General features: G+C 42.6%; 1 protein-coding gene across 4 annotated transcripts; it reads right to left on the bottom strand.

Annotated features, from left to right (window-relative positions):
• Positions 1-2,403: 2,403 nt before the first annotated feature.
• Positions 2,404-19,441, bottom strand: B3gnt5 (UDP-GlcNAc:betaGal beta-1,3-N-acetylglucosaminyltransferase 5). Of its 4 annotated transcripts, XM_037209838.1 has the most exons (5): positions 18,735-19,441; positions 18,375-18,571; positions 15,805-15,909; positions 9,878-10,145; positions 2,404-6,269 (listed from the first exon to the last, which is right to left on the bottom strand). In XM_037209838.1, the coding sequence occupies exon 5, from the start codon at positions 5,990-5,992 to the stop codon at positions 4,859-4,861; it is 1,134 nt and encodes a 377-aa protein (XP_037065733.1). In that variant the 5' UTR covers positions 5,993-6,269; positions 9,878-10,145; positions 15,805-15,909; positions 18,375-18,571; positions 18,735-19,441; the 3' UTR covers positions 2,404-4,858. The 4 variants fall into 4 exon arrangements, with proteins under 4 accessions (XP_037065733.1, XP_028714609.1, XP_037065735.1 ...); XM_028858776.2 differs by lacking the exon at positions 9,878-10,145; XM_037209840.1 differs by lacking the exons at positions 9,878-10,145; positions 18,375-18,571; positions 18,735-19,441 and adding an exon at positions 17,980-18,363.
• Positions 19,442-20,744: the final 1,303 nt, after the last annotated feature.

The raw sequence follows: 20,744 nt of genomic DNA on the forward strand, positions 1-20,744 counted from the left end.
CAGTGATGAATAGTGCTGTGCAAGTGTAAGCCAAATGAACCCTTTCCTCCCCGGTTACATTGGTTATGGTGCTTCATCATAGCAATATTAACCGTGACTAAGACACATGTGTTTAGGTTGGTCGATGAATTATTGTTTAATTTACAGTAGACCATTAAATCATACTTGTTGTAAGAAATACAAAGGAAAAATGTGAAGCAGTTAATGAAAAACCTATGTGAAAGGATGAATGGCACTGGTTACTGGTGGAAAAGCTGGTCACAAGTCACGGCCATGACTACCAGAGTTACAGAGAGCTTTATTGGAAGGAGGGAGGGGATAGGAGAGAGGCAAGCCGGGCCTGGAGAGAGAGAGAGAGATGGCAGGAGCAGGGCAGAGAGCAGACAGAGAGGGTGGGGGTCCACGTCTGGCTTTTTAAGGTGCATACGTAGTCGCCAATGCCCCTTGATGACATCAGACGCAAGACCCCAAGCTGCGTATGTACAAGAGAGAGGGTAGGATCCTAACACTATGCTCTTGTGAAACATTGTTAAGGCAAAATTAGTCAAATTCACCATGAGATTAAAGAATCTACAAGGCTGTTGTGCTTTACCATCTTACATAATGTTGCCATCACCAGTTTTAGCTATATCATTTAATATTAATTTCCTTATTTACTCTTGATAGTCTAGATTTGAATTTTAACAAGTAAAGAGTTATTGGTGCTTAAGTTTATAGACACAGTATGTTTAACAGTGAAATATTCAGATTTTATTGCATAAATTGCAATTTTTAAAGTACTGTAAGTAAATGTTGACATCAGAAAGTACCCATGAAGGGCTCTGAACAATCTTTCCATAGGTGAATTTCTTGCCAGAATATCACAATGTAATTGGATATGCCAAATCTCTACTGTCAGAATTTACATTACAGCTAAGAAACAAATAACAGAACAATCAGTAGTAGTTGTCACAGGTGTGGATGAGGCTGTAGGAGGCACATGCTGAAGTTTTCAGGTTCTTGTCTCCCTTTACAATGACCTGTAGAGACATGTGGATAATTACAGGAGATGGGGATGGGTTAAGAGGGACAAAAGAGAGGACTGGAGGTGTGGCATGCCACCCCTGTGGTCTGGCAGGGGGAGAGGGGCCTACAGGAGGTCTGCAGTGATCTTATGTCATTAATATAGACTTGGCTCTTCCAGACTTTTACAACCAGAGCTTTTCAGAGCATTCCCCTTTGGCTGCATGAAGCAGAGATAGTGCTCTTGACAAAGGAGCCCAGCACCCTCAGGGACAGACAGTAAATGAATTTGTGATGGTGTCAGGAGTGGGCAAAGTAAACTAACAGGGGATAAATACATCAGGCTTCTAAAGCCAGATGGAAGAGTTTAGGTTCCACACTGGAAGCAGCAGTTGAGAAGCAGAGCAAAGGAACTGTGTGAAGAAAGCTAATTAAGTCTTGTTCTGGTACAGATACATAACCAACTGGGAAGAACAGGGAGACATGTAAAGCCCATTAATTATCACAGAAGAATGGAGAACAGGCACAATCAGAGATCACAGGACCTATTCTCATTGTAGCTGCAAAAATACACCTTAAGTTAATAAGTTCTTCCAAGGGATGAAGTACCTTTGGTTCAAACTACAGACATCCCAGGTATGCCTTGCAAGTACAAAACTCTGCATATTCTTTATTTCATGCCATTCTGAGTAAGTGATTAAGAAACAGCATTTCTCCACAAACACAGAAGCAGACCTCATTAGGTAGCTCCATAATAAAGACCTGGCAATCCTCTGTGGTGGAATTGTGCTCCCCAAAATATTGTGCACCCTAATAAACTTATCTGGGGTCAGAGACAGAACAGACACTAGATACAAAGGCTAGAAAATGGTGGTACTCACACCTTTAATCCTAGCACTCCAGAGGTAGAATTCCCTCTGGATCTCTGTGAGTTCAAGGCCACATTGGAAACGGCCAGGCATGGTGACACATGCCTTTAATCCTGGAAAGCCAGCCTTTAATCCCAGGGAGTGGTGGTAGAAAGCAGAAAGGTATATAAGGCATGAGGACCAGAAATTAGAAACATTTAGCTGGTTAAGCTTCCAGGCTTCTAGCAGCACAGTTTAGCTGAGAGTCATTCGGATATAAGGACACAGAGGCATCCAGTCTGAGGAAACAAGATCAGCTGAGAAGTTGGCCAGGTGAGGTTAGCTGTGACTTGTTCTGTCTCTTAGACCATCCAGCATTTCACCCCAATAACTGGCCCCAGGTTTGATTTTATTAATAAGACTCTCTAAGATTCCTGCTACAATCCTCTAAACTGAGCAGAGCGGCAATATAAACACAAATAGGGCAATATAAAAAAGAAGGTGATTATATACAAAATGATGCCCACACAGGAGGCTAAATACACATTACTGATGGTTTTTAAGTTATTTATTGGAAAGCATAGATTTTTTTTTTTAGACCTCCTAATTATTTTGCCATACAAGACCAAAACTCACACAATATAAATATTTAACATTTTGGTATAAAATTAACAGCTGAAAGAAAAAAAGATGCAAATCAATCAAGAAGTAAGAAACTTTTAGCAGTAATACTGTGTACAGGCATGTTTTACTCAAGCGACCATTTGGGCCAATAGTTTGTTTTCCTTTTCTATTTTATTTCTCATTTTCAAAAAAGCCTTACATTTCAGCACCAAGATTTTTCTTTCCTTTTTAAAAGGTTAGAACAGTTCTGTTTACAAACTCTTTTCAGGCCTTCGGGTCTGATGGTGGAATCACCTAAAAACTCCAAAAGTTACGAAGTACCTTCATATTTCCTTTGACTTCAAACTAATTGCATTCTATTCTAAGCAAAAATAAAGGAGCAGAACACAGTTCAAGAGAGCTCAGTCATCAAATGGAAAAATGCTTCATGAAGCGCTGGATGTAAACAAGACCACCTCTGTGGCCACAGAGAGATGCTTTCCAGCCGGTGACAACTTTTATCAGCTCAAAGTTGCGAGGAACCCAAAAGAACCCAAAGCCAGCAGTTACCAAAGGGCCAACTGGTGAGGATTAACTATGAAACTGCTTTTCAGACATTGCTTTTGTTTTCTAGCTTTTTTTTTTTTTTTAAAAAAGTCGATCAGAAAAATCCGAACTGTAATAATTTAAAACCCTGAATCTACCCTAAAAATAACTATCTTAGAATGTTTAACACCACATCTTGAGGTTAGTAAGAAATGATTCAAGCAGTGTAAACAAGCCTCAAATCTCATAATAGAAAAATTCACAAAGATTTCTGTAAACATTAAAAAAAAAAATCTACCTGCAAAAACACAGGGATCATTTAGTTGTGTGTTTTGAGAAATTCTTAGTGTTTTTTTTTTTTTTTTTTTTTTTTTTTTACATTTTTCCAGTACTATCCTAAAGATAGCTGGGCTTTCACTAGCACGTGTCTCTCTGCCTGAGGTTGGTTAAGTGGTCCATCTGCTTTTGTTGAGGTCACTGTTTTGGCCGGCATTGCACGTCCTCATGGATGGACATTGCTTAGTCCTTTCAGGGCTGGTACACTGCTGGCATTATAGCCACATTTTTTTATGCTACTTTTTAAAACTAGTGTAATTTACTTTATTTCATCTGCCAAACCTCTGGTTACAAAGGACATGCTGCTTTACCAAAACTTTTAGCTCAAACTTACCAAACTCCTTTGCTCTGCTGCCATGTTTGAAATATTTAAAAGAGAATCACTGATAGTTATTTAGCCAAATGATGGTTTATTTAGACATGGTAGCATATTAAAGACTGTCAAGTTACAAGTCTGTGCTTGGAACAACATCTGTGGCCTACAAGACCTTGTTGGTAAGTGGTGGGCTAATTTTAGTGATCACTGCTGTGATTTGAACTCCAAGTTAAAATATGACAAGTTACAAGGAAAAGGGGCCTTTGACGTGTCTTCGCCTTTTCTCTTTGGGTGCTGAGTTACACCCCTTGCCCGTCCTTCTTTTAAGTGTTTTCCATTATTATATTCCTCTATGTAAGTATGTATACTGATTCAAACAAATACCTTAAGCAAAGGCCAGTATTTAATGCTTTAAAACCCGTTGAATAATTCATTAAATTAAAGCTAGCTTATTGGAGCTGATGGTAATTTCTCTCTAGAGAAGGCCCTCAGGGGCCAGGAACTACTCCTGTTTGATAATTTTAGAGAAAGTCTACATAGTGTCCTGGTGAGGGCAGAGCTGATGACTTTTTCAAATTTTACGTTAAAAATTAAATTTGAGAAAACGATGTATTTTAAATGGTGCCAGCACTATCTAGATAAATAGCAGTAGGAATGTCAATGTTAAGTGATTCAACTGTGACAGGATTGTAGACATTTTCCTCTATGTCCTCATTAGAATGAAACTTTCTTCAGGTTGGTATACTTTTCTTCTCTACCACCTGCCCACCCCCAATAAGTACTCTTTAATAAAAATAAATTAGAATGCTTGTTCTAAAGATACATTAATTTCTTAGCAATGCTCCATTATCCATTTGCTAGGTATTTCCCCCAAACCACTGTTTTGATACCAAGGCATGGCAATTGCTCTCCATGCCTCAGGGACACATGTGGCACCAAGTGAGAACCTGAACTTTGCTTTACTTTTGCCTTTGCTCATGATCTAAATCTTTTAAAATCTGAAGTCCTTGAAACAATTTTAAGCTATGAATTTGACATTACACTGACTTGTTTCTGTAGTCACGCAAACATTTAATCCCCTGGGATTTGGAATGATCTCTTTGCCTTCAGTTTATTTTACTTAGGGTATAGAGGAACGTTTATAGATTTTTTTCCCCCTCCAAGTTTGGCTCAGTGAGAGTGAACACAGCGCAGCATTCAAGTGCTGTCAAGCAAATGCAGCCCTACAAGGGTACGGACTCCTGTAAATTAAATTGCAGAAAAGAACTATCTTAATTAACCTGCAGTATATTTGACCAAAAAACCCTCCTGAAATGTTCTTTACTTTAGGATTCGTAGCCTCCCTCCAGAGGTCCTGCAGATCTTTTAAGTGTCCGTGAGATGTCATCATCTTTTCATAGATGCAAGGATGATACGGAACCTTACCTTCCCCAGAAAAAAACATATGGTCCTGTGGCACTATCCCCATTTTGTTGGCACAGAGGCCCATGAACACATCATCTATGTACAGACTGGAATTCAGCATCTGTGATGCCTCGTAGACTTTGGCAGCAACATCACTGGAGATGACATAGGCTGCCCCTGCTGTGTAGTCAGGGTAAGCTGCCCAGTGGTACATGTCGTAGGGAACGTAGTATTTGCTGCTTTTATCCCTAATGGGAGGGCTACCACGGTGAACATGACCAATCCAAAAGTCCCGAACACCCATCCGCTCTAGCCCTTGAAGGTATGCAATGAGGTTTGGCATGTGGATAAATATGTCATCATCGGCAGTCATCAGGAACTTGGCATGTGGACAAAAGGTATTTGTCCAGCTGAACTGAAGGAGCAATTTTAAAGTAAGATTGTAGAAAGAATCAACGAAATCTTGCTGAATTATATCCTTGTACACCTGAGCTTCCCAAATCAGTCTTTTTTGCAGCTCGTCTCCCTTTGGTGGAGCAGGAGTTCCTAAGGCAAACAGAATTTTGATGTTGGCATTAAGTTGGGACTGAACGTAACTCTCGCTGCCCCACGTTTTTCTGATTGCAGAACGTCTGTCATAGTTTGCAGGGGCAGTCTTTATAAACAATAAGAGGAGGACATCTTGAGCCTGACACTTCTCCTTGTGGTTGATCAAGTATGGGAAGTGAGGTTGCTCGGAGCTGTGCTTGAGAGAAAGGGAATCGTTCACAAAGTCATAGCTATTCACGAGGTATCTGTAGGAGTAGGCCTTCATATGGTTCACAATGTGGTTTTTGATCGGGCCCCAAAAAACCATGAAGCTTAATATAAAGCAAGTGGCAAACAGTTGAAAAAATTTCCATCTTTTGACTCTCCTGCCACTAACAAACATTCTCATGTTCTCAGGTCTGTTGTAAATGGCGGCTTGCTTCTTCCAGACTAGAGCACGTGGTATTTGTAGAATAGATGTTGGTCATAAAACACGGGAAAAGGTCTCATTCCACATAATATTCTCTTCTAGCAACATTTCTCTGGGATTGCAAAAGAATGGAGCACTATAGAATGGCGACACTGACATGCCCAAGTTTGTCCACCCTGGCGTTCCTCGTTAAATCCTGGGTACAGCCTCATGCAATTCCTCCAGGTGGTTCTTCCTATGAACACGCACTGTGGCCCTACCAAAAGAACAACATGTGAATGCGTCACTGAGTTACCCAAAGAAAAGATTACTCCTTGTCTCTTAAGCCAAATGTGACCTGGTTGGTTATCATAAAAAATCTGTGGCATTAGCATTTAATAAGCAATATTAAAAAAGAAAACAGAAGAGGGGAAAATACTTGACAACTTTGTCTCTTCCTACTCTTAAAAAAGAAAGAGCCCCCACTCCCCCAATAGCTGTCATCTCGTATATTTACATTTTAAACGCTACAAGTGTGCGTATATAGTCAGGCTCTAAGTAGTTATATAGATAAAGGCAAAGCATTAGCTGAACATTAAATTCTTCAGTAAAGTTCCATTAAAACTCCGCCATACCAGGAATAAGAAAGAATAAAATTCCTTTTAAAAATATCAAGGTTCACAGTCAAGGAATTAAGATTCGCTTTTCAAAAGCAATTTCCAAACTCTCAGATTACTTTGTGAGTCTCAAATCTGTACAGGCAGCCTCCTTACATGTACTTTATTGTGGAGAAACTCAACAGACACTTCATATTTAATATGTTCTAAATGGGGAAGTTGGAACTACCAAGCCTATCTTTGTGGCCAGGGACTGTGAACACTAATGGACTGCTGGCCACTTTCTGTCTGTTGTACTGTATCATGCATCTTACCATGAACCCCGAGAAACTAGGAAAGTACCAGTAAACTCAGTCTTCATCAGAGCAAATCTGAGTATGCATAAATGTGTAGGGAAAGAGAGAGTCAAATAATTTACCCAATTACCCAGGGATCTTCTAATTTGAACATATTATTCAGTCTTCTTCCTTAACAATTATTGTTTCCATTTTTTTCTTCTTGCTTTTTTTTTTTTATTTTGGTGCCCAAAATTACTTTATCCATCTACACCAGAGCTTAAAAGTCTTCCTTTTCCTTTAGTCCCATCTCCAATTGTTTAATCCCACAAGACACTTCATCTCAGTGTCTTTCCCCCCTTTGGGTCATCATTGCTTCTCATCCAGACTAGGGCACAGACTCAAGGATGCCCTTACCAGCCACTAGTCAGAGTGAGCTTTCCAAAACTCTGACATAACCATGACATCAAATGAACACATCAAACCCCCCAGACCTGCCCACCAGCTAGTGACAAGACAGAGCCTAGGTTATGAGTTAGCATGACATCTAAGATCCTTTTGAATCTACCTCTTCAGCCATTCTATCACACTGTTGGACACTGTTGAATTACTGGCTATTTCTTGTACGCTGCCTGCTCTTTGCACCAGCAATACAGTGAACTGGCATGCACCCACTCTCACAGCATGGTGTGTGCACATTACTTCTACAGGCATCCTTCGGCTAGAAGTTTGAACTAAAGTTCACCCACTGTGTCAAAGATGTTCCTCACTTGTTCCTAGGAATGTAATTGCTCCCACACAGGGGTGGCAGATATGGATCCTGGATACTGGTTAGGATTAGGAGGGAGAATAGAAGCAGAATGATTGCAGGCCCACAGCATAAGTCCTAGGGCAAAATCCTACTTTGTGCCTGGAGACTTGTAGTCTTGTACCTCCATCCTTGACACTGACATAAAAACAACTGCCCACACTGAGAACCCCAGCGAAGGAGCCTAACTCCAGTTGTGACACTGCCTTACGTTCCTCTCTGGATTTTCAGATTCTGCTCTATTTCCTATTCCCCACTACTGCTCCTAGTTAGGGTAGTAACTACAAGGGCCAGTCATGAGAAACGTCCAAAAGAGGGGACTAAAGCAAGTCCCACTAAGACTTTGTTCACAGCTAACCAACATGGGTAGCACAACATGGTAGGATATAGCTTTTAAAATTGCAAAAACTGCTTAGTAAGCCACAACTGCAGAAGGAAAAATAAAAGCAGAGTACACAGAAAGCAGTAGGTGTGAGTCTTATGTTGTATGCATTCAAGGATGCAATGTTAATGGGCTTGATTTTGAAAAGGCTGAATGCTTGGCTCCAAAGAACAGATCAGTATGGTGATGCATTCCTACTCCTCCATGTGCTTATCATGTCTTGATTTAAAGCTCTGAAGAAGGTGAGAGAAACAGCAAGAAACACTAGTTTCTGATGCTGGGTTCTGCTGAAAGTTTGCAAAATAACTTTCACTCAGGGGCAATGCCTTGTTTGTGATCATTCAGATAAGGATGCCTATGAAGGCCAAAAACAAGGGTGTTTTGCCTTCTTCACAATATATCCTAAAGGACCTGGAGACATAAATTGAAGTAATAGATAATCCCTGATGGCTGAATCCTTTACAGCACTATCAATCAGCGTTTAAGAAGTATAGGCACACTTTCAGTTGGAACAAATCTATAGTTTCTACTTCAACAGACCTAGGAAGAGAACAAAGGTTGGTAAATGTGATCATTAATACTGACTGTCAGCTCTCCAGGGTCTAGAAGCACCTAGGTGACAAACCTTTAGGCATGTCCAGTGGATGGAGTCCTCCACTGAATAAAAAAGAAGAGGAAGCAGCAGGCGGTAGTGGCGCACACCTTTAATCCCAGCACTCGGAGGTAGAGGCAGGTGGATCTCTGAGTTTGAGGCCAGCCTGGTCTACAGAGTGAGTTCCAGGACAGACTCTAAAGCTACACAGAGAAACCCTGTCCCTAAAAAGAAACGAACAAACAACAACAGCAGCAACAACAAAAAAAGAGGGAGCAAGCAGCAGACCAGCGTGAGCTTTTGTCTGCTGCTGACAGTAGATGCACATGACCCATGCCTCGTCTTTCTGCTGCCGAGACTTCTCTGCCATGATGGACAGCACCCTCAAACTGTGATCAAGGTGAACCTTTCCTTCCTTAAGTTGATTTTGGCAGCTCTTCTGTCATAGCAACGAGGAAAGGAATAATACACTAACTTTTGGAATGTAAGGAAGTACAGAAGTAGAGATTTAAGAGCTCTTCCAGCTGGCCAGCACCCACACTGCAGATCACCTCTAACTCTGGTTCCAGGGACCCCAATGTCCTATTCTGGCCTTCAAAGGCACTGCATACATGTGGTGCACTGACATGAATGTAGGCAACACACACACACACACACACACACACACACACACACAAAATACAGGCACAACCAACTTCCTACCTGTGAGCTACCTTGGCCAGTTTATCCTTACCAAGTTCATTTATAAGCCTGAGCTTGGGAGAGTGTCAGCTTGGGAGCCCACTCCTCCAAGCATTTGAACGCATTCAAATGCATGCCTGACTCACCAAAGATACTAGATCCCTAGGGTGAATCAGGATCCTGACTCAGCTTGGTGTTCTGTTGCTGCTGCTAACATAGTAACTGGTCTATAAAAATCACTTTATTCCTCCATGATGTCTATATATTTACCTTATGTTTCTACATTTTTTTCCAATACTCTAAGTAGACCTCAATTAGTCAAAAAACAGTTCTGAAAAAATGACAAAGCCAGCAACCTAGACCACTGTGTTTAGTGAATCATGTGAGGTTTGGGAATGAAATTTCTTCTACTCATCAACAGAGTCAAACGTGGATTCACTATTTATATACACTATAACCAAATCTCACTGAGAGTATTGGTGTGATTAGAGGAAGATTTAGGAAAGGTAAACTATTTGTTTATTTCATACCTTTGCTCTAAGTCTTCGGAGTAGAGCAGCCGTGGGAATCATCTCCCAGCCCAAAGGAGAGCAGAAGCATTTGCCTCCATCTAGACCCATGAACAGGACTGAGCAATGCTCCCCCAACTCTTCAAAAACAGGTTCTCTCACTTCTCTGTACCTCACAGCACCTCACATCTGCTTTCAAGCACATCACTTAGTTTACATCTGGAGCGCAGGGAAAGTCACTGAAGAGAAGCCCACAAGTTGGTTCATTGGGTGGAAGAAAATGTGGGGCCTTGCAGAAAACATGAAACAAGTGTTAAGTTCAGCCCCCACTTGCAACACAGTGCTAACCAATAAACTGGAAGCAAGGGTCACCTCTGTACCCAGCCAGACTTATTGTGTAACCTTGAGAAGCCTTCACGTCACTGGCTTTAATATTTAGTCTGTACATTAGAGGTGATCATCCATGTAACGTTACCCGAGGGAACTAAAAATTACAGATCACTTCAGAGCTTACTGGAAACATGGAGCAGAGTGCTAGAAAGAATAGCTTAGAGGGAAACAGGCAAGGCTGTGTACTACAACTCCAGTTTGTTTCTATTTTGGAGAAAGGAACTTTATCTTTTTAAAAAAGTAATCAGAAAAATGAAGAACAACAGTAGAACATTAGGGACTCAGAGGTTAGGAGTCTTTGCCTCTCTTAAGAGAACCTGCATTCAATCCCCAATACCATACCCACCACACACACACACACACACACACACACACACACACACACACACACACACACTGATCAAGACAGGATGCATGCATACACACAAATAAAAACAACATCTTTAAATTCTGTTTTTAAATAAGCAGAACAAGGTGACAGACATCTCCTAAAATACTTCCGAGTCAGGGAGCTGTGCTTCTCAATGACTTAAAAGAATATTCAGAAAAAAAAAAGAGCTCTTTAAACTTCTAAAAAAAAAAAGCTACAGTTAGTGTGTCAAGCAGTTACAAGTTTCCCAATAATAACACATGATTTTTTAATATTTTGCCTTATCAACTCATTTTCTTGTTGAGTTTACTTTTGCAATATGCAAAAATAAAGATTTTGAAATTTTAACCAAGATAGTGATATTTGCAGTTTAAGTTCAAGTTAAACAACTGCAGTTTTTAGTGTTCTAGCTAACCCTGCAGGCATGTGAGTGTGTACTGTGCAAGCCAGAAACAGTAAAAGGGCATGATATGGTATGGACATATCATGCCCTTTTATGATATGTCCAGGCACAGTGGAGGGGTGTGGCATGGATATGTGCAATCCAGGTCTGGTAGATGAACATGGTGTGATAATTTCTGATCTTTTTACTTATAGCATTTATAGTGCGCTTGAGGTAAGACTCATTGTTCCCACATACACTATAATTTCTGTGTACACAATGGTGAGGCACTCTCTCATTACTTTGGAGTAAGCCAACTGCAGGTACAACACACAGTGAGCTGGGAGAAGATTATTTAGGGGTATCAGGAAAGGCTAAGATGACCTGCTATGCTAGGTGGATGCAGCAAGGATGATGATTCATTTTCAGAGAGAAAGGAAAGAACTGTGTGTTCCCTCCCTCCCTCCCTCCCTCCCTTCCTCCCTCCTTCTCTCCCTCCCTCCCTTCCTCTCTTTTGTAGCAATGGCTCTCTTGTTCAGTATATTAAGTTTGAGCAAACAAGATTAATTTCACAGTACTGTTGCAGACACACAATCCCTCGTGACCAGCACATCAACGTATTAGTTTAGCTGGAGACCAGTTTATCTGGGTCTTATATCAATGCAGGATGCGGTAGGGATGCTATAATCTACCTTGAGGCAGGATGGATGTGAGGAATGTGCATCTGTCTGTTTTTTGTTACCATAGCAAAGCACTCGAAGCTGGATACTCACGAAGAAAGGAGGTTGCCTTAGTCCCCAGTTCGCAAAGCTCGAAATTCAATAACAAATGGTCTTATATATTTGGCCCCTGGCAATGGGTCCTTTGGCCATGTCACAACATGGAAGAAAAGTGGGGAACAGCTATCTTCAGAAGGGGCCATATAAGTGGTGTGGCCTTACCTCGTAACAACAGACTCTCAAGGGAACTATCTCTATAAGAACAGCACTAAGTTTTTGGAAGGCCACCTCCAATGACCTAATCTCCCTGTGCCTCAACCTTTCAAAGCTCCACCACTTCTCACTACAGCCAACTGGAGATTGAACCTACAGCACACAGACCTTTGGATAAAGAAAGAGTAAAGAAGATCTTGTCAGCAAAAGCAAAATCCCTACAGAGCCTGATAAATGATTGGGATGGGGAAGGAAGGAAAGGACTGAAACGGGATTCCAAGTATTACTGACTGGAGGAAGACTAGCTCACTGAGGTAGGGGTGAGGCATTTCACAGGGCAAGAAAAGCAGAAAGATTGGTGTGTGTAGGAGAACTCTGGGACAGGAGCAAAGTGGGGATGACAAGGTGACGGCTAATGGAGGTATTTTGAAGGGTACTTCGTTAGACAATTAAGATGTGGTTAACATGTGGGTAGTGGGGGCGCCAAACGAGTTCTTCTTTAATTCAGGTTTGAATATTTCTAATGTAAGTGCTATAAAAAAAGGGAAAAATTATCCAACATTTGCCTTTAGTTGTTTTTGTGCCTGTGAATTTGGTCATAGGACTTTAGCTCAAGCCACTGGCAAAATTTAGAAGCCGTTTGAAGTCCTTAACCTTCAGTAAGGAACGCGTTCACAGTTAGCTCTTCAGTGTCAGCCCAAAGACTTTAGGTTCCAATTTAGCAAGAATGGATGTGAGGGACACAGGGGTTTGCATTATACAATCTATGTGGTGATCTAGTTGTAAGATCTCCACCTTGGTAAACTAAATTATGTTTCTTTTTGTTAAACATGGGCTAGATTCATTTGCTGGTCACAGGAGAACTAAAGACAGAAATATCCGAATGAAGAAATGGGTGAAGATGGGTCCTAAGGCTTTGCTAGGAACTGGTAGCATAGAATTAGAGAGATGCATGATGGTTTATCTTATCACTAAAACTTCCTTGTAACTAGTTTGAGTATGTAGAATTTGAGATAAAAGTATGAAGAAAGTTTCAGGTTGAACATTTACTTTCTTAAATTTGGCCTTTTAAACTCATTCTTGCAATGCAATTGTTTGAGTTGACATGTATTGTGGGATATTTGTATACTATGTGAAGATATATTGCTGTGATTGGCTTAGTCAAGAGCTGAACCGCCAATAGCTAGGCAGGAGGTATAGGTGGGACTTCCAGGAGGAGATATATATATATAAGTGGGAGGATATAGTCAAGGCACAGAGGAGACACCAATGAGACATGGAGGGAGTTGGAAATACAGAATGAAAGAAAGGTAGAAAGCCACATGGTAAAAACGTAGATTAATAAAAGCAGGTTAATTTAAGTTATAAGAGCTAGTGGAACGAGCCTAAGCGATAGGCTGAGCATTTATAATTAATAAGAAGTCTCCGTGTCATTATTTGGGAGCTGGCTGGTGGGACAGAAAAAGACACTGCAGACAGGGATGCTTGGCTATTCTAAACAAAGTCCTTCAGTGCCACCAGCTGTCATTTTGTTTTGTTTTCTGGGTAAAACAGAAACTCCCCCTCTGTCAGCAGCTACTAACAGGGGTATGTTCTATACATAACAGGCATTATTCTAAGTGCTTCATGTGACTGCTAACTCTGTAAGCATAGGAACAACCTAGGGGAGAGAAAATAACTCTCCATGTTCACAGAGGAATAACCTGGGGCACTGAGATACTAGGATAACCATTCAACCTTCAGAATTTCCAGACCCATGTTCCAACTGTTCACTGCCCTTTCTTCCTGCATGGCTCTCCCCACAGTTCCCACAAACATGACAGAACAGGAAAGCAGGTTGGGCAAGGCCAAGGGAAGCAACAGGGAAGCAAAGAACGCTGTTACACCATGTGGAATCTGCAGTCACATGACTTTCTACCATCTACAGGATTTTAAAAACACGTTTTCTTTACTAAGAACCTTTTCTCTTCTTTGCAAGGGCACAGATCTCCCCCACCCCCTTTAACTGGGTCCCAGTATCAGTAAACAACAGGCCAACTGATGTGATGGGTGAGAGGACCAGGTGGCCAAACCAGGGCCCTGACAGGCTCCCCTAGCAGCCCTGACATGGACCAGGCCTTAGTTTTGGTTCACTAGAACCGGCTGGAGCTGAGCAAGCAGTTCTCAGGAAAACCCCAACTTAGGGGCAACCAATCAACAGGCCCCCCCAGACTCCTGCTGGCTTAGCAGGCGCCCCGAAGCCCCTTCTGCTGACTCAGCAGATGCTCCCCCCCCCAACATCTGCTAGCTAAAGATAGCTTTTCCTACCACCACCAATAGGCTCCATTGCAGCCTCCCACCAATCAGCTCCCAGACTAATCTTTCCTCCACCAATCAGCACCAGATTAATCCCTCCTCCCTGGAATTCCCTTAACTCCGTTTAAAAGGTACTTACGACCTTCTTTGGGGGTCGCTATTTGCCACCCCAACACGCTGAAAATAAACGCTCTTGCTAAGTTGCATACATGACCGTTGGTCTTTCTTGGGGGCTTCTCCCGGACCCTAACAAGGAGACTGTGTCCTATATATGCATAGTCCTTTCTCAGAAGAATACCAGAGAGTCGAGGGATAGCCACCCAATGTGGAGGAGGAGGGTTGAGGAAAGAAGCAGGGAGGAGAGAAGAAGAGAAGAGGTAGTTCAGAGGATATTTGAAGGAAGAATTTGATCGGGAAATACCTGGTAAATTGAAACTTGAGCAGTCATACCACACAGGGAGTCACACCCTAGCCTTAGAAATTATTCCTTTTTTTTTTTAAGCTGTCTCAACAATTTCATCCAGAGTAAGGGCAAGCAAAACTTAAAAGATATATTCAAAGTTGGCTCATAAAATGACTGGCAAAAGGAGAGCATAATTCAGAGATGTAAATCAGTTATCTATCATAAAGTTTATAGACAAAATATGACTCAAAGGTACTAGTTCACATGTCAAGTGTTGAATGTTCATCCCTTCAATGTGATATAAAACACAGTAAAAACTGCTACCACTCCCAACGTCACCAGGATGCTTCTTCACACATAATGACTGCTTTGTCTGAACCTCAGATTTCAAAAATTTGGCATTTTTTCCCCCAAACATTCTTGAGATTTCTTAGGATAAAGAAAAAAATATTCACAAAGCTATATCTGAAATGTTGAATTCAGTTGGTAAAAGAAGTCAGAGGCAATGAATCTGATATCACCAAGGTATCAGATTTGCTAAATCAAGAGTCCTTTAGGGAAGGGCTCCCCTCTGAGATGAGAAGAAAGGGGGAGAAGGTGGAGAATGAGGACAGGTGGCTGATGAACAGGACCTGGAGTAAGACCTGGAGTTCATACATTGGGAAGGAGCAGAGAAGCAGTTCCAGAGCCAAGAAAGAACGTGGACGGAGTGCCGTTCAGCTGCTTTTTGGGGTGGAGCTGAGGAGCAGGAAGCAAGGCATTTCATGGCAAGACAAATCACAGCCCTTTCAAAGCACACAGAAAGAAACAATGTAGGTAAGTGAGGAACAGCAAATCAGTTGCAGGCCCCTACTGCAAGGGAAAAAGATGTCAAAAGGAGATCAGAGAGGAGAGCTTGGACTCAGTCACAGTAAGATCAGGCATACAGGGATGCTGAGCATCTTATGCCGGGTGTCCATCTGCTTATGGGCACCTAGAAGCACCATTTGATTGAGAGTTTGCCACACAGAGGACAAAATGATAGTGTAAACATAAGAGTATAGATGTGTCTTCACTGAGCAATGATGTACAGTACTACGTCACCTTTTAGGAAGCACATGCCTTGCTCTGGGTAGCCCTGAGAAGTAAGTAATGTCTACATTGAATGAATGTAACAGATATGAACTAGTCACATACCTGAAGAGGTCAGTCAGGATGCTGGGGGTGACTTCAGAGATGTTTCAAAGTTTGATATTCCACCGAAGAATCAGTAAGTATACTGTTGCAACCTGAAATCTGGACCTGATGAGAGAGAACAGAAGATTCTAGAATTTTAGAATGGAAAAAAAATGCATTTATTTGGTCTCTGTATTTCACTCATCATATGCACTTGTGATCAAGCTTCTTTAAATATAAAGATTCTTAAACATGGAGTATATAGGAATATATATATATAACATGTATAATTATCATATATAATTAATATATATTAATGTATACTGTGTACTGTGATGTGTACTGTTTATTGTAAGTAATTCTAGATTCACACCATTCTACATCTTTGCTGGCAGAGATTTGATGTTCAATGGAGGAACTCTTTGGATAATTGGCTTGGATCTGCTCTACTGAGCACATATAAAATCCCTAGCACATCAGTAACTTGTAACTTGTAGCACCTTGAAACTTTGGGAAAAGACTATCTTCTGGCTTTCTCCCAGTTTCTTTCAATATATGTTCTGAAATGCAAATCTGAATGCACTTGAGCTGCCGACAGAACTCAACCCTTTACAATTTGTAAGTCAGCAAGTGCAATGATCCTATCCAAAGTGACCCATTTTAAAAGATGACCCATTTAGAAACCCTTGAGTTATTATCCAAGCTGTTCTATATCTGAGAATTAGAAACCTATGGACTTTCACTACAAATCTGTTTGGATATATTTTGTTCTTATAGAGTTTGATTCAGATTTTAATGAAATATGTAAGTACTTTTTCTTCTTTTTATTCAATAGGGCCTAGATTTCATTTTGAAAGTCCTTTCCCATCTTCTGAAATTTCTCTGTAAGCAAAGCAATTATAAGCATCTATGCACCTTACTCATCTTTCAGCTCCCAGTTCCCTAGGAAGGACCCCGGGGATCCTGTGAGTTAGAGAACGCACCCGTCATAACACTTGTGGAAATACTAAGTGTCATAAGTGAACCCTTGGATGACTGATCGGTGCAGAGTCAGTCTCGTCTTTGATCAGTGCTTAGTAAGGATAGGTGGGAGAGTAGAGGGTGAGCAAGGGACAGGGAGGTGAAGGAGGGAGGGGAGAGAGGGAGGGAGGGAGGGATGGAGGGAGAGAGAGAGAGAGAGAGAGAGAGAGAGAGAGAGAGAGAGAGAGAGAGAGAGAGAGAGAGAGAGAGAGAGAGAGAGAGTATATGATGGAAGCCCCTCAGGTACTGAATTTATCTTACATTAAAAATAACCCCCCCATCTCCCACATGTTTCTTTTGAGAAACCCTTCCCCTTGGGCTAGAGATTGAACCCAGAGCCTTACAGTCCTCTTTTGATAAAATCCAGACCTTATCAGCTGCTTGCTAATTACCACCCTGTTCAGGGTGGAGTCATGTCTGCACCGATACCCTCAATCATCCTTTTCTGGGTCAGTTTCAGATTTCTCATATCACTCTCCCCCGCATCCCTGCCCCTTGGGACCAGGCTGTTTCCCAAAATACAGGCACAGAGGAACAAATCCAATTCTAACGGATGTACTTTCACCAGAAAGTTACCCTAAATATTAGCTCCAACACCACCAACCCTCCATGTGGTGGCAGCTGTGTCCCTGTAACATGGCCCGTAGCCTAGGAAACCCAGGACTGCTGCAAGGAATGTGAATCAAAAGTTGTTACTTTACCTATGGATATCTGAGCAATCAATCCACTAGCACGCAAAATAAAATCTGGTATTTTTAAGAGGAAATAGAAGTAGCCAGGAGCTTCTTATTGGGAAGAGCTTCCCGTTTTCCCTACCCGCCTGTACCCCCCTCCCCATTTTCCCCAGGAAGTAACTAGTCCAAAGTGCGGTCAGCTTCCCCCGCCGCCTCCCCATGTGCAAACCGTCCCAAGGCGTTGGGCAGCAACTCACTCTGGCATCTGTAAAGCTCTGGACGCAGCCTGAAGCCTTGCGGGGGTTGGGTCGGGCCCGGTGACGCCACAGCCACCTCTCCCCACAGGCAGACCCGGGAAACCGGCTGCACTGGACCTTGCTGGCCAGATCCTAGCTGCAGCACAAAGGCGGTAGCAGGGCCGGGGTGGTCGCCGCTCGGCGCTCACGCCCACAGGCCGCAGTGAACAAAGGCGCTCGGCCGCCCGCTCCCTTCCTCTCCGCACCTCTGGACCCGGCATCCTCGTCCCCCATTGAAGAGCCAGCGGTCCATCTTCCCGATGCTTTTCGCCCTGATACGCCCCCGCCCGCCGGTTCTGTGGACTAGGCTGTTCTCTCCTTCCCGCCTTGCGGAGACTAGTCCAGTCCCAATCCAGGAACGCGAAAGGCGCGGCGGGGCGGGTCCCGGCGAGCGGTACTCTGAGCTAGCAGCCCTCCGGGAGGACCTCAGAGCCCGCACAAAGCAAACCCACCGGGGGACTTAAGACTCTGCTGCGGGTGCAAGAGTGTCCCAGTCTAAAGCAAAGGACGAGGGTACAATCCCCCAACAGAGGGGCCTTGGCTCACACAGTAGGATGTGGCAGGCTGGGAGCGCACACACTCTGAGTGGGCGATGACTGACCTCCGGATACTTTCATCTAGGAGCGGCGTTGGTTAAGACTGGAGACCCACTCATCCAGGACATTGCATCACGTAGTCATTTACGAGCTGTAGGCTTTGAATGGGCAGCAGCTTTCAGATCGTCCTAGTTTCCCAGCAAGAAACCTGAAGGGCTGGCAGTCTTTTGTCAGGACCCTCAGGACTTGAGCTTCTGGGAGCCTAAATAACAAAGGAAGGAAACGCGAATTTATATCAAGCCACGGCAGCACAGCAACAGTCCAGTCCGTTTTAAAAGCAAACCCTTCCCCTCTACCCAGCTTCCCCGTTGATTTTTACCTTAGAACCCAGGTAATTTTCAAGCGGAGCACACAGCAAAACTCACCAAGTACAAACCCAAGTCCCTAAATATCCCAGTCAGAGGTCGGCTCTCCTCCCAGAAGCTGACAAAAGTCTCAAGAACAAAACTTGAAGACTAAAATTCGGTGTAAGTCAGGCAGCTGGGGCGGGGCTCCGCCGGAGACCCTCCTGGAGCCGGTTGGAGCCGGCTGAATTGGGCCGGCCAGATCAAGGGGTCCTGGCTCAGAGAGGGGCGCCGCTGCCGCCGGAGCCTCCAGCTTGTTACAGTCACCCCACTCCAGGAGTCGTTTCCAAATCTCACCCCGCCTGGCAGTCCGGCCCTACTAGCCCGGTTTGTGAAGGTGATGCGCCCCGCCCTAAAGTGCTGTCTGTGGTGGACTCCCGGAAGTCTCTCTTCATTGAATTAGAGGATCAAATGTGCTTCTGTGTTTGGACAGCCTGCAGCCGGACATTATCAAAAACCGTAGAAGGCTGGAGAAAGGAGCAAACAAATAAATTCTTTATGTGCCTAGCTGCTTGTTTGACAAATGGTATTCTAGACCTTTTGTAAGGAACACATACATGTAAGGCCTAGGGTGAACACCCCTGATCAGGAGTGATAAGCAATAGAATGATGTAAGTAAACCACGAATGGAGTAATGATAAGCTATAAGCTATGTGTGGAAGTAGGGATAAGACTAGAAACCCAGCCAGGAAAGAATATAAAAGATGAAGCCTCAGACCTGACCAACAGAGCTCGTCAGGCCCTCACGAGAGACGACTCTCCTCTGCCAGAGACGTGAGATCCTGTCCCCAGTGCAGACGTGGCTGACCTGAGGAAGGCTGACCCAAGATCCAGAGGAACAGATGTGGTGAGTCCGGACCTGTACACCTGGAGAGGCACTTCTGTTTCCATTTGGAAGACAGGATGAATATTGCTTGTAATCTTACTGTGTGAATAAATGAGTGTTATACCAAGTCTGAATCAAGAGTGATTATTCCTCCCCCATAACCGGGGTATGTGCTCGCTACACCTTTTCTTATAGAAGCATTCAACAGAGATCCTATTTTGAGCAGTTTTGTAATTAAACAAACTGCAAAACAGGACAGAATGCAATTAATGCAAAATTTTCAAGTCCAAATATGGGTTTGTTATTGTAAAAAGTGACAAGTTCAAAGTAGTTGCTGAATCAGCTTAAAACTACACATTCAACATACTTGTTTCAAACTCTAATTTTAGGAAATTTTGTAATTGTGTTTTTAAAAGCCCTTCAGCATATTTCCAATCATGAAATTCATGTATTCATTTATTACTCACACAAGGCATGGTTCACTGTTAGTGTCAGCCTGCCCAGAAGATCACAAACAGAAATATTCATGTAATGGGACGCCCCACAGAGTTTGACAGTGATCTATAAAGGGGATCATTCATTGTTCCTATAAAGTTAATTACCCACTTCTCTCCTCAAATTCTGACTGTGGTTCCTCATACGGTCCTCCCCTGAAACACATGTGTATGCTCTATTCATATACAAATACTCAATTGGGACTCTATACCTTTCCAGTTATTTGGAACTACTTTCATGTGTCAGCATATGTATATGTATATAGATTTTATTATTATATTATTATTTAATATATATTAAATATATAACATATTATGACATATTTTGCACACACACACACACACACACACACACACACACACACACACTCCAGGGGACAGGTAAAGGAGGTTCTTTCATCCATCTAGAAAGATTTCCTAGAGCAGCTGGCTCCTTATCCACAGTACTCCAGAGAAACACATGGTTTCACTGGCAGAGACTGCATGAAGCTTTTGAGATGGGTTGGGAATAAAATTAGATAATAGCAATAGGAGGAAAGTGGTCAGTGTATTTTTCTTGTCCACAGTAGTTGCTTGTGAGCATGGAGCCCTAGAATTTCATATACAAAAGACTTTGAACAATACGGAGTGTACCAGGGAACTGTAGAAAACATCTGAAAAACAAAACTAATATTAACTTAGTACATTTAAAAGTAAGAGGAGTTGATCTTT

Source organism: Peromyscus leucopus, chromosome 12 (assembly GCF_004664715.2).
Source record: "Peromyscus leucopus breed LL Stock chromosome 12, UCI_PerLeu_2.1, whole genome shotgun sequence".
Taxonomy (NCBI): Eukaryota; Metazoa; Chordata; class Mammalia; order Rodentia; family Cricetidae; genus Peromyscus; species Peromyscus leucopus.

Excerpts from the sequence above, each read along its gene's own strand:
- B3gnt5 (XM_028858776.2), bottom strand. The coding sequence starts at position 5,992 with ATGAGAATGTTTGTTAGTGGCAGGAGAGTCAAAAGATGGAAATTTTTT.